Here is a 12,961-nt window from a genome sequence, read left to right on the forward strand (position 1 = left end):
GCGTCTTGAGGGCGCGCAGTGCGTGTTTTCCGCGAATTTGTTGCGTCACCCTGTCGCGGTAACTGATAGTACAGACTGATGCGTTCAACCATGTTAACACATTTTTACTCTCGAGTTTGCCGTGAAGATGCATTGCACGCTAAACTACTCGGGTGATGGAAAACAACACAGAGACCTCTGCGTCGGCCTGTCTTATAGTTCACATGGCTTTGCACCACATCACACTGCAACACATCACATCACGTCACACTGTCGTGTACAGCACCACACTACACCACAGCACACACCATACCACACCACACCGCACCGCACCGCACCGCACCGCACCGCACCGCACCCGCACCGCACCCGCACCGCACCGCACCCGACCGGCACCCGCCCCACACCACACCACACACCACAACCACACCACACTCCGCCGCACCGTATCTCACCATACCGCACCGTACTGCGCTGTTGTTTCACTTATGTCCCATCTCCTCCCGCAGGGAACACTGATCACACGCTTCCGGCGGCGGCCTCAGCGTTCCATTCTGGTCGACTTCCTGCTGCTCGTGGCTGGCCTGGTTCTTGTGGTGCTGCTCCTCTACTACTGGCTCTCCTGACGCCCGCAGCGGGCGCTACAGCTCGTAAGGATGCTGTGATTGCGACGTCCTTCCGCCCGACAGTGTCCCAGCCCGTTGTGCCGTTTCTCCAAAGAGGAGGTGCTACCCACCTGCAGTGCCCGTACGAGTGTGCGTGTGTGCGAACGCCCGTGTTTAATAATACCGGATATGTTATGTGTTCGAGCGAGTGCTGTGGTCTGAGTGGCTTTTGAGGAGCTCTGCCTGATGGTGTTCTACAACTTCAGGGTCTGTAAACTGTTCGTCTGGAGTTGTGGAGCAGACAAGTTTCATGGACTATGAAGATTATAGGACCGGTGATTATTATAATAGACTTCTGTACTTCGGATTCAAGACACTTGCGTTTAGTTCCTTGTAGTCACGTGACCAGCTGTTATGTTTCGTTTCGTTTGTGAACGTCCCTGACTTCAACTGTTCCGCGACGCCGACCTCCTGATTCCGGAAGTCTCCCATCACGTCCGCCTCCAGAAAGACAACGTTGTCCAGAACATTGGTGACGTATGAGCAGAGTTCGTGCCGCGCAGTTCAGAGTGTAGGTGAACTCTGGATGAGGAAAAATCACAATGTTTGTGTGACATATTTTTGAGTGAGTGTGTGTTGACCTGTGGTCCTCCCATCTTGCTGCCCCCTAGACCAACCGCGGCATCGCGTTCGTGACAGTCATTGAGCCAGAGTGGTTTAGTTCCTGGACTCCTTAGTGAATAGAATTCGCCAGCGGTGCTGAGAACCACAATTCTGTAATCTCAAACTTGCACTTAGATTGTAGGGAACAGGTAGCGAGTTCAATAAACGTGCTATTCGCTGACAACGTAGAGAGAGCATGCACGCGCTTCAGGGCCAGAAATATTCTCCTAGTGAGGTGCAAAAAAAAAAACTCACCGATGCACACCAGGGAAAAGCCCCAAAATATAAAGTGCACCGCAGTAACCAGAAGAGATTAAGAAGACGGGAGGTTGGGAGCGGGAGGAAGGAGGGGGGGTGTAGAAAGACCGGCCTGCGGAAGCGACAAATTTTTCTAAAAGCTACTCTGAGTTTCATTCGGTGGCTGAACAGTCTAAAAAGGTCATGGTACTAATGAAAAGCGCCCTCTCGAAGATTTTCCCGTAAATCCACCAGAGGCGTCAGTTCTGGCTAGTTCTCCTTCCGCCGGTCGATTTCCTGCACTGACGATTTCCTGCACTGAGTCCTTGTCGATCAGTGTAATCGGACTGACAGAAAGCGCTGATTAATAGCCGTGGTGCGATTAGAGTGCGCTAACAATGACAGTGCTAGTGTTCACAAAAGCCCTTAACTGCGAACTTGAAAGCTTGGTGAGGCAACAGAGTGTCTAAAGCATCTTTTGAGGTTATAAAGGGCTCAAACAGACAGCAGATCGCATTTTTCTGTCGTGGTGGTGTATATCAGCCCCGAGAGGTAAAATACAGAGGTGACAGGAATAGCTGGAACCGTACGCAGATTGCGGTTACAAAGCTGGAGATATTAAGGTGCTCTACTAACTGTCTATGCATTGCTAGGAAACATTGCGTGGAAATCGCAAGAAGCAATTTCGTAGCCTCGTTTGTTGATTGTACACATCAACAGTAAATGTTTTTTCCCCTTTTCAATAGCGCTAGTATTCGGAATAAGCGATTTCCTCTCCTCGCTGCATTTGCACTCTGCGGCCAAGTTCCTAAACATTTTGACAAAAAACGCTACGCCATTGGTTGGATTTCTTTTTTAAAAACGCTTATTATTACCATGCATATTTTCCTGTGACAAAGGATATGTGCAACACGCACTAGTGTCTATATTATCTTAGTCGCGCTCTGAATTTCCGTAGTACATGAAGCTCTAGTGAGGATGTTTCCAGTGTTATAAAACGCCATACGGCAGGAGTAGTGTCACCACCATTAAGTTTTTCCTGCACACGGGACGAGGCAAGCCGCTAAAGAATTGCGAAGAGGGCTCCGATGAACACCCACACTGGTTTTTTTCCGGGCCTCTCGCATTCCTTCGTAGCCCTGCATTCATGGCGTATACGACACACGCAATATATGCGTCGTGGGAACCGCGCGTTGTTGGGACCAAGGGATCCTCGGCTCTTGCCTAACCATCCAGCAGCTGCGTTCGGTGCTTGCTCTATTTCCGGCGGGTTACCCAGAAAAAGACCAAAACGGATAGCATGACTAGACGGCCGTCCAGGGAACCGTGGGAACAACCGCAGCTGCGCACTGTCTCTACTCTAGCCTGAGTTCGTGTGTTTGAAATGTAAGGTGGGAACTAGGGGCGAAAAAAAATTAGACAATGCACGTAGTGTCTACGGTGGCGCCTGAGCGCGCGTGAGTACACTGTAAATTACACGGCGTGCGCATTAAAACTTGGGCTATGTTTATTATGGCGCGGCGCGAATAATGCCCCGCAGCTTTTTCTGAGGCGCACGTATCGCTGAAAGGCTTGTGCATGAGAAGTGTAACAATCTCTTTCGCGTTATCACTTGCAACGCCAAACGCAGTGGCTTGCAGAGTGGTTCAAGTTTTATATGATGAGATGAAGCAAAATGAAGAAAGTCTATTCCAAGCCATGGACTGGGTTTTCAGAGTGATTGAGCATCAGTCGGTCCGAGAAGCGATCTTGCAGTGAAGCGATCTTTCTCATGATGTATAAGTATTGCTGTTTAAGGCTTGTCGTACTTCGGAGTAAGGGTTGTTATGATAAAGAATACAAAAGGACCAGTAATCGCAGTTGCAAAACAGACTTTAGTCATGCTGTTCGAGCCAGAGCAACCGACGTATGTGTTTGAATGTTGACAAAATGCGCACGCTACGTTAGTCATTGCAACTTTGTGAAATGTGATTTCTGAGTGATTTTGATTGCATGAAATGCTGTTTGAAGTGCATGAATTCCGTTCACTAAACTGACCGATGAGGTTTGTCCGAATGTTGCGATTCCACGTTTATTTACGTGAACACTGCTTTTAATGCGCTGGCATTGGGGCGGGCCAGAAGCCCGCCGATATCTCAGACAATATTGGCTGACTGGTCGAGAGAGGTAATGTAACCTTGTGACGTCATCGCAACATGGCCACCGGACTGCGAGGAACCTGCATAGATGGCCAGCTCATGTGACCCTGTGACACCATCAATACCGGCTCACTGGGGTGTGAGCATCTTAGTTTCCAGAGAGGATCCTAGACAGAAAATCGAAATCAGAAACAGCAAAAAAATGTGATAGATTCAAATTACAGCATCGTCACAGCATAGGCCATAGCTGCTACTGCAGCTAGTCGTCCGACTATCGCGGTTGGTGGGCCGTATATTGCAAATAAACTGTAGCACGCACACACACACACACACACACACACACACACACACACACACACACACACACACACACACACACACACACACACACACACACACACACACACACACACACACACACACACACACACACACACACACACACACACACACACACACACACACACAGACAGAAGTTAAAACAGAAGCTGCGAGAAATGTGAAGCCCAATGCCTTCGCATTCCTTTCTTCAGGTGACTTAAGCGTCACCATAGCTTTTTACGCATACTTTAAAGCTTACATCACTCGAACCTGAACTGCTGTTATTTAGAACACCACGACAGGCCATTTACGGCAATTATTTAAAATAGGCAAGGAGATTTCCACTTGTGATGAACACAGCACGCTGTAAAAGCCCCGGAATTGTACTCATGGCGACAATCTAATGGTGTGAGCAGGCACCTACCCGAAAAGTGGAAGAGGGGGGAGGGGGAAGTTTACCTTTATTTCCCTAGAAAACGAACTCCCCCTTGTTTAATTGTTTTTTTTTTTAAACCGCCGCGGTGGCTCAGTGGTTATGGTGCTCGGCGGCTGACCCGAAAGACGCGGGTTCGATCCCGGCTGCGGCGGTTGAATTTCTATGAAGACGAAATTCTAGAGGCCCTTGTACTGTACGATGTCAGTGGACGTTAAAGAACCCCAGGTGGTCGAATTTGCCGGAGCCCTTTACTACGGCGTCCCTCATAGCCTGAGTCGCTTTGGGACGTTAAACCGCATAATACCTAAATCTATTTTATTGTTTTAGGCGCTGCCACACACAAAAAAAGAGCCCTGGCTTCATGCCTGGGCAATTGCCTTTTGTGAGGTTATGCTGAACATCGCAGTTTATTGCGTCGGCAGCTGGACATTTTGCCTGAGCATGGTTACACATACAGTAACGTCGATGACTAGTCAGCACAAGACATGACTGAAAACGTTCTCGTGATTGTGATTACGGCAGTGCGTTCATACACCGGTTACGCGGATTGTATTTATGGTTTTTGCGTACGCTCCTGTTTTTGCTGAGAACCATTTGTTTTCGATGTTCCTGCCAAAAATAAATGAAAAAAGAACTGCAGTTGGCACTTCAGAAAAGGCTGCGGAGAATCTTCACAGATTCAAGAAGTGAATTGTGAGACTGTTTTTACAATGTCATCAGTACTAATAACCCGATAAAGGTGAACTCCAGAGGAGTAGAATGATATTCAATCGCATCTGCTCGTTCTTGTAGCTGTTAGCGTCTTTTGTAATTTTTATTTTTGCGCAAAGGCGAACCACAGAACAAAACTGCGTTTACAGTTCTTGTTTTTGTCTTGATGTTTAAATGTTTGTCTCGTTTGATTTCCCTGTTGTTTATCGAGATAAATAAAGGTCAATATTATTTATAATACTTCTACACTTTAATGTTTGCATCGGTCGCCTACTTCGTCTCTAAAATTCTCCTTGGTGCGTGCCCACTATCAGATTTCAGGTCAACTATGCAGTCTCGGTTGAGACAACGCTGCGGGACGACAATTTTCCATCCAAGGTACGTTGATAACTATACGTATGTCATATTCAGAAACGCGGTAATAAGTGTGTATTTCATTGAATTCTGATCCTACATCAGTTATCTAGCGAAAGCGAATATTTCTTCTTTTTTTTGCAGTGAGAGTTAAGTTTTAATGACACATGCACATTTCTGGAAGGGACAGCAAAGTGCTGAACTGGTGGGCTGCTTTTAGTGCAAAATTAATACGAATGTAGTAGCATTTATTTCCAGAAAGTAGCAGCAAAAACCCTGTTTATTTTTTTTTGCGTCCCTTTGCTGTACTTCCTGGGCTTTATATCTCCACGTGGCAGCGGTGGTGGCTCGGCTTGAGCCAGTCGGCAGGCCCGTGCACTTTCCTTTGCATCCTTCTCTCAGTCGCAACAGCAACAACTCATCAGCAAGCCGCTATCCTGCGCCTACTGCCCAAAAGGAACCCTTTGACACTCTTCTCTTGTGTCGGCATCCACGTGGCTGACATGTTCTCTACTGCAAGAATTCGTGCAAAAATGGACGCATTTATTTTTATATTGCGACCACTATGCACTCTCCAAACCGCAAAGTCCAGAGACAGCTCACCTGGGCTTTCGAAGTACGGCACACGCAGTTCAGCGGAGACATGTTCTTCAAAGAGCCGAAGCTATCGCTTCTCTACAAACCTATCAGTGTTTGACAGTAAAAGCCTGCTGTCATTGATAAGTGTCCTGTGTTCCTCAACGCGCATTGCCACCACAGTTTGAATTTACAGAAACTGATTTCGCCTGTGGAAGCTTTGTCGCGTGCCGCTACCGATCTGCATCAGCGGTCGATGTGGGCAGAAAAAAAACAAGGCCCTTGATTTTCAGAGCGGGATAATATGGATTTGGAATCTAAAAGGCCGGCGTTTCACATGCAAGCAACTTTGTAGTGCTAGCTTCTACATCTTTGCCGGGCCGGTTTCTGTAGACTGCGTCCGAGGCTTTGCTGTTAACGTCTGCAATCACGTGGTTATCACAATTTTGCACGCCGGAGAAGGTTGAAGACGAAAGAGGAAAGGTGGGTGAAAAGATGGTCACCCTTTGAGCTAATGCCACCTGGAGAGGCATGGCGTGGACATAACTTTCTCTCCACACGGTTAACGAAATAGCGGCGGCCTGCGTCTCCCTTGCGACTCGAGCGAGGACCAGCCTTGCAAACGACTACTTCCTGGATGGTTATCGCGTCCCAGAAGCAAAATTAACGTCAACCGCTCGTTTCATCTTGACATGAGAAATAAAGCAAGCATTCGCTCGCAGGGATACTTCTCGCACATCGCAAGAAAGAAAAATGCATCGATAATCATTTTGCTGGCAGATAAGGAAGAACGCTGTTGCTCGTTTTCTCAGACGTCCTTGACTCTCACTGATGAGAAACATTGTCTCTGAAACAGATTTCTTCCCCCGCTGAACAATACCCAGCGACTGAACGACAAATGGAGATAACGAGCCGCTGCTGTGTTCCTATCAGTCCTCAAAGTTTCAAATCGAAAACATTCTTGTTGGTGAAAGATTGCACCAGGACATGAACAAAAAAGGAACAACAAAGGGTACAACACAGCACTGACCTACAACTAACAGTTTATTGGAATCGCCACTCTTTTAAGTACAAGTTAGCATCTTCCAAACAGAAAGGAAGAAAACAAAGAAACAGAGACCATGACAAACAAACAAAGCAATCAAAATTGCCTAACACAACCAAAATGACAAACGCAAGCGGAAGTAAAAATTGATAGAGGCTTAACGTAGTTAAACCGAGTAGACCTGCGAAAGCAGGTGTTCATTCTTCATTTGGAGGGGGCACTTAACCTCCGCCTTAGGGGTGGGGCATGATATGTTTAGTTGGTTAATGCCCATGTATGCTGAATTGGTAATTCCTACTTAAGATTCATAGATGGCGGCGAGTCCTCATGTACCACTACCAGCGCAGTGGCGCAGCGGTTAAGCGAAGCGTCACTGCACTGACAGGTAGCTGTTTTTATCCCAGCCACCCGTCGGGAGTTTGCAACCCATGTTGCTCTTCCCGAGCAACCTCTCGCGCAGATACGGTCGTCCGAACTTACCCGAGCTTCCCGAGTCACTACCTAAGCATACCCGAGTAGCTAACCGGATTTCTAAGCAACGGCGACTCAAGGTCGTTTGGTTGACGTTGTCGTTGGCGTTGACAACGTTTTAACTCCGATCATTTTAAGGAAAGGAAGGGCTCATAACTAGCTCCCTGGTCAGTGGACGCCTGAATCGCGCTTATAGGTTTGTGGGTGGTGAGGGAGAGATGTGGGCTGCGTGCGTTAGCGCTGACAATGCTGAGCGAACTCTCGCCATCAACCATTAACTGCCACCTGCCAGGGTGACAGAGTGGGTGGGAATTTTAATGCAGATATAGAGACAAACAGGAATTTCTTGCCTCTTATGTGGGAGAACATCCCGTTCCTCTCGCTCGTGACGGCTCCCACAGCTGTGACAAAGTCGCGAAATACTGGCACAGACCTCGTCTTTGAGAACCAGGCATTGGTGCAGCATGTGGAGCGTATATTCATTTATTTCTCTGACCACAGAGATTCCTTGATGACAATCAAGAAGTGTTAGGGGAGTGTTGCTTGAAGAAGGAATATGAGTCAAAAATAAGTTTTCTATAATTGTACATAATGTCTTGCTGGAATTCTCTGCCTCAATCTTTCGAAAAGCTGAAACAGCTGATGAGCTGCGATCAAATTTCGCATTAGGAAGTAAGGTAATCGTCGGCAATTTTTTTTTCTCGCTTTCTTCTTTCACTTCCACCTGCCTCCCTTTCCTTACAGCGTGGTTTCGGGTGTCCACCGAGATGTGATACGAGTGCGGCACCATGTCCTTTGCTGAAAAAAAAAAAACTACTTTCAGTTTTGGAAAGCGGATGTTAGGGCTACGCATACGCACTCCAAAGAAAGGTTTTTAGATCTACGGCTTCACAACACTCTTGAGGACATTTTTCAAGCAGTCAGGGTCTTGCAGTATGAAAGTTTTGCGGGAGTCCTACACGCAGGAAAAGTCTAGCTAGGCTAGGCGTTAACCATGAAGAACAGCACAGAGCTTGTGGAACCGGCTCAATTCAACGACTACGTAAAACATGCACCCCATCCATCGAAAGGAATGCCGAAAGAAATAGGGCAAGGTTCTTGGCAACTTTTTTTCAAAAACTTACAAGACATGGTCTGTGTTGATGCAGAACACTATGGCAACGGCCCAATGGCGCAAGCTTAGCCTCTGTAGAAACTCAATTTATAGCCAGTGCCACAGTTGTGGCGGATTGCTCTGAGACTGCAGAAGAATCTGTCGTATCACTTGCAAGTACGTCAGCGACAATTTAGTTATGGAGACTAATGTTGCAGGGATGACCTTCGCTAGAGGAAGGGGGAGGCAAACTTCTTTATTGCCGAAGAAAGGAGATTCAAGGACTTCTGGGTGGACCGCCTATTCCTTCAGTCCACTGGCTGGAGACGCAGCGAGGGCCCCGCGTGCGGTGGTGGTGGTGGTAAAAACATTTATTGCCAAGCAATGCGGAAGGGGCAAACCCTGCTTCCCCTTTTGTTGCACGAGGCATATGTGTTAGGGGGTTGTCCTGATCACCAGCGCGGACTAGCAGGCACGTGGGGCGGGGTTACCCCACGTGCCTGCTACTCCGCGCTGGTGATCAGGGTCTCCGCCGAGCAGAATGGCTTCCCGTTGCATCCTTAGTCCGAGACGCGAGAGCACCACACGTGCTCTCGGGCGAAGTCCTTTTGAACCTGTAGGTCGGAGCAGCCAAGGAGAGTCGCCTCCCAGTCCTCCTTAGTATGGTTGGGGTAGGGGGTAAGAGCAGGATTTCGTTGCATGCCCATACTATGTGGTAGATGGCAGCCACCTCCCCACGGTGTGTGCCATACCCATTGGCGTCGGATCAAAGTGTTTTAAGATTGCTTGTCACAGAAGAGTGTTTGTCTGGAGTCGTCTGAGGATTCTTAGGACTCCCTTCGCAAGGATCGGGTAACGGCGATGAGTTTCGCAATGACAGCGCAATACTTCGCTGAAATTGAAGAGGTGTTGTCCTTCCTCTGCCAGAATCCGTGGGATCAGCTGAGGTTTCTTGATAAATGAGCGCTCGGTCAGTTGTATCCGCAGCCTGATTCCCTCCGAGCCCCTGATGTCTTTGGGCCAGACTATACGTTTGGGTGAGGAGTTCTTGACCTTCATGCTATTTCGAAAAATTCTATGGGACACCTCCTCCCCGTATGTAGCTCTCGCAGGCTCCCCATCAGTCTGTGATGACTACGTGCGAATTCGGATCTGAAGATGCAAGTGCGACAGCAATTTTCTTGGCTTCGGTGCTCTCAAGGAGAGCCCGTCCACCTGTGCTTCTTTGTGAATGACTGCTGTACATACCATCCCCAGCGGTTCGGACCAGCTTGTCACTGAAATAGCGGTTTGTCACCGAAATGGCGTTCGAGCACCCGAGCATGCGCTTCTTGTCTTCCGGTATGTATGTCCTGCGTCATATTCTTCCGAAAACGCTGAACCCAAACGGCTCCCTGACATTATGCCGGAATTCTCATGGTTTTTAGTGTCACGCCTCTATGCTGGAAGTGCAGTCTGTCAACCAGTCTATTCTACCAGAAGGGGTCTGTGTTAATCTTCTGCATTAATACATGAGATGTGCATCGCGTAGCTCTTGCAGTATTTGAGGATTTGTAGCTCTTTGAGTCTGGGATTCGACGTTGATGTCGGAGGATTGAGTGTGCTCTTAATCGCGTTCCTGACAACCGCGCCTAGACGCTCCTCGTGGTATTTGTGGAGTTTCAGGTACGGGAGCGAGTACAGTACCCGGCTAGTCACAAAGCGTGGGCTAACCTGAGAGCATCCCTGTCCCAGAGGCTTCCTCGTCAATTCTAGACTCGCTAAATCATTCTGCCCAAATGCTCTCTAGCCTTCCCTCTCCTATTAAGAGTCGCTTCAGTTTTGAACTGGTTATGCATAAAGAGTCATTCCCACTTCCCCTGTCTCCCTGACAGGTTGCTTCAATTTCCCGGCTGTTTTGTATTCGGCTTTTCGCTATTAGAAAAAGCTGCTACATTGTGTACTAAACAAATTTCAGCGCGACAAAAGAGTGACAACCAAATGAACTCTAAATACAGAAAGTAAAGCGTATTTTGAGTCTAAAAGGGGGCAGAAAACGAAAGTGAACACTAATGCAGATTGGTAAAACTGCGTGGCAGGATGTGTTGCGTAATGCTAACGGATTTCTACATCAACTGCCAGCAGTTATAACACACTTATCACATTTTTTTCGGCGTTATCAATAGCTTGCACACCTTTAAGGCTGTGCCGTATTATTTGGACTAGCTTCAGAGGTACTACTTGTGCAGATTTCCACAAAAAAAACAAGCTTCGAAATTAGTTAATGTACTTGGACGTTGCTGGTAAATATGCTGACCCATAATCTACTTACCATCCCATATCATACCATACCATACCATACCATACCATACCATACCATACCATACCATACCATACCACAGCATACCATACCATATCCCTTAAGGGCCATGGCCACGTAGATATGTTTACTAGCCAAATGGCTAAATGTGCGAGATAAGCAGTTACGATACACCTGCATGGCAACGCTGTTTACTCCTCGAAGCACTGTGCAATCTGTTTCTTCAGGCTCTCATTCCACGCCTGGACGCGTGGCCCCCTAGTGGTGCTAGTTAGGGAAATAAGTTCTCACAAACCTTTCGCATTAACGCGAAAATTTATTTTTGCGATTAGCACGAAATTTATCTAACTGATGTTCTAGGCGAGATCCAGCAGCTTGGGTCTCCTTCTCCCGCTCACTCTTCAGGGCTGTAACCTGAAGACCGTCGAGGCATCTTGCTACTCTGCCCGTTTTTTTTTTTTCAGTGGTAGAGCTGTACCGGATGCCGTTGGTCAGTTGATTCTCGTGCTTGGAGGCTCACATGACGTCCTGTGGTATTTGCAGATACCGGATCGATGGGTGGACTCCGGCTGGAGGAGAGAACCGATGAGCCATTGGAAGCGCCATGGCCACTGCTCGTCTCTCCGGATAAAGCCCCGGACGTTGGTGTTGGAGGCGGAGATCCGACAGCTGTGCCCTTTCCGTCTTCCACAGCCTGCCGGGGGAAAAAGGGAAAATGATGTTCCCTCAATGTCAGCACCGGGTCGGTCGAGTTCGCCACAGGTTCACCAATTGCTGTGTCCGGCCTAAAACGACTTCCGGCTGTTAGCAGCACTGCCGCGAAGCAGGCCACAACTGCCAACGCGAAAACCAAAGCTGTCACTCTGCGGAAGAACGACGCGTCGCTTGCAACTCGTTGCCGGTACAGAGACCCGGATGTGTTGGTCAGGAGGTCGGGGTAGCCTCCTGGTTCCCCGATCCTGTTCGGCGCGCGGGTTTCGTCGTAGCCCCACATGTAGAGAAGCAGTGAGGTCGTGGGCGAGGATGCGCCTGAATGCTCACCGCTTCGGGAGTCGGTGGAGGCCTTGCGAAACCATACTCGTTCAGGGAGCGACGGAGGCTCCCTGCCAAGTGCCGGAGCCGAGATGCTTGGGTGCATGAATGGAGATCCCACGCGTCGGCCGTACATGTTCTCTCTAGCGATCGTTCGACCCAACAGCCGCTGCTCGAATGAGGAGTTTTTTTTTGTCCGCAACAAGGAATGGCGGCTGCTTCTTCTTTCACCGGTTTATTGACTTCTTTCTCTTTCTCCTCGTGGTCTGATGGTGCGGGCGCATGATGCCCTTTTCTTAATTACTTAGTCCCAGAACTTGTGGATAGCCAGCGCTGGCTAGTGGCAAAACGGGAAATTTTATGAGAGCAAACAAGAACTCAATTTGATGCACTTATTTCGATCTTTGCTTTTGTGACTGGATTAGCGGCACATTCTCGAACACATTAATCAGCAGGTCGAAACTTCCGTAAATAAACTTTTGCGTTCTTAACACCAGGCAATAAAAATACACAAACATTGATCCTTTCCCAGAAGTGTGTTACATCTTTTCTCTTTCCAGGCCCACAAGACGACGTGGATACACAAAAATGTACATTGGACTTTAAGGCAAATGTGTAACTGTTGAGGAAATGAACGTGCCTAGCTGCTTTTGGGGGAAAAAAAGTAGGTGCTGCATCAAAAGGGCGCGGACTGAAATATTTGCTGGAAAGCGTTCAAGTTCTTTTGCACACTGCGAAAATCGAGACTTTTATTTGTGGTTGAGCCTTTTAAGACAACTGCTTTACAGTTTTAGCATGCCAAACTGAGCCTTTCCTCTAACTAGATGTATGTGTGGTATCCGTTGCGCAGATAGCTTCATCAGCATTGTGTGTGTCTTTTCTTTCTGTGTCCTTGTATTTTGCGCTGTTTTTGAAGGAATCATGGTCTACCAACTAGCCCGCACGTCTACCCCAATAAGGCCCTTCTGAAAAATGTTCTATGATGCAATAAACTCATAGAG

The 12,961-nt window shown here is 48.0% G+C and overlaps 1 protein-coding gene across 2 annotated transcripts in view; it reads left to right on the forward strand.

The window, feature by feature from the left end:
• Positions 1 to 12,383, forward strand: part of LOC149343415 (bcl-2-related ovarian killer protein-like) — a 153,795-nt gene extending 141,412 nt beyond the window's left edge. The window contains exon 3 of one of the 2 annotated variants that reach the window (XM_089545904.1): positions 11,472 to 12,383. In XM_089545904.1, the coding sequence (XP_089402030.1) occupies positions 11,472 to 11,717 (246 nt within the window). In that variant the 3' untranslated portion in view covers positions 11,718 to 12,383. Of the gene's footprint in view, positions 1 to 488; positions 5,345 to 11,471 lie in introns of those variants that run through there. The other variant, XM_089545905.1, reaches the window with a different exon arrangement.
• The last annotated feature ends 578 nt before the right edge of the window (positions 12,384 to 12,961 follow it).

The sequence above is a fragment of the Amblyomma mixtum genome, chromosome 5 (assembly GCF_055824585.1).
Source record: "Amblyomma mixtum isolate Tamu chromosome 5, ASM5582458v1, whole genome shotgun sequence".
Classification (NCBI taxonomy): Eukaryota; Metazoa; Arthropoda; class Arachnida; order Ixodida; family Ixodidae; genus Amblyomma; species Amblyomma mixtum.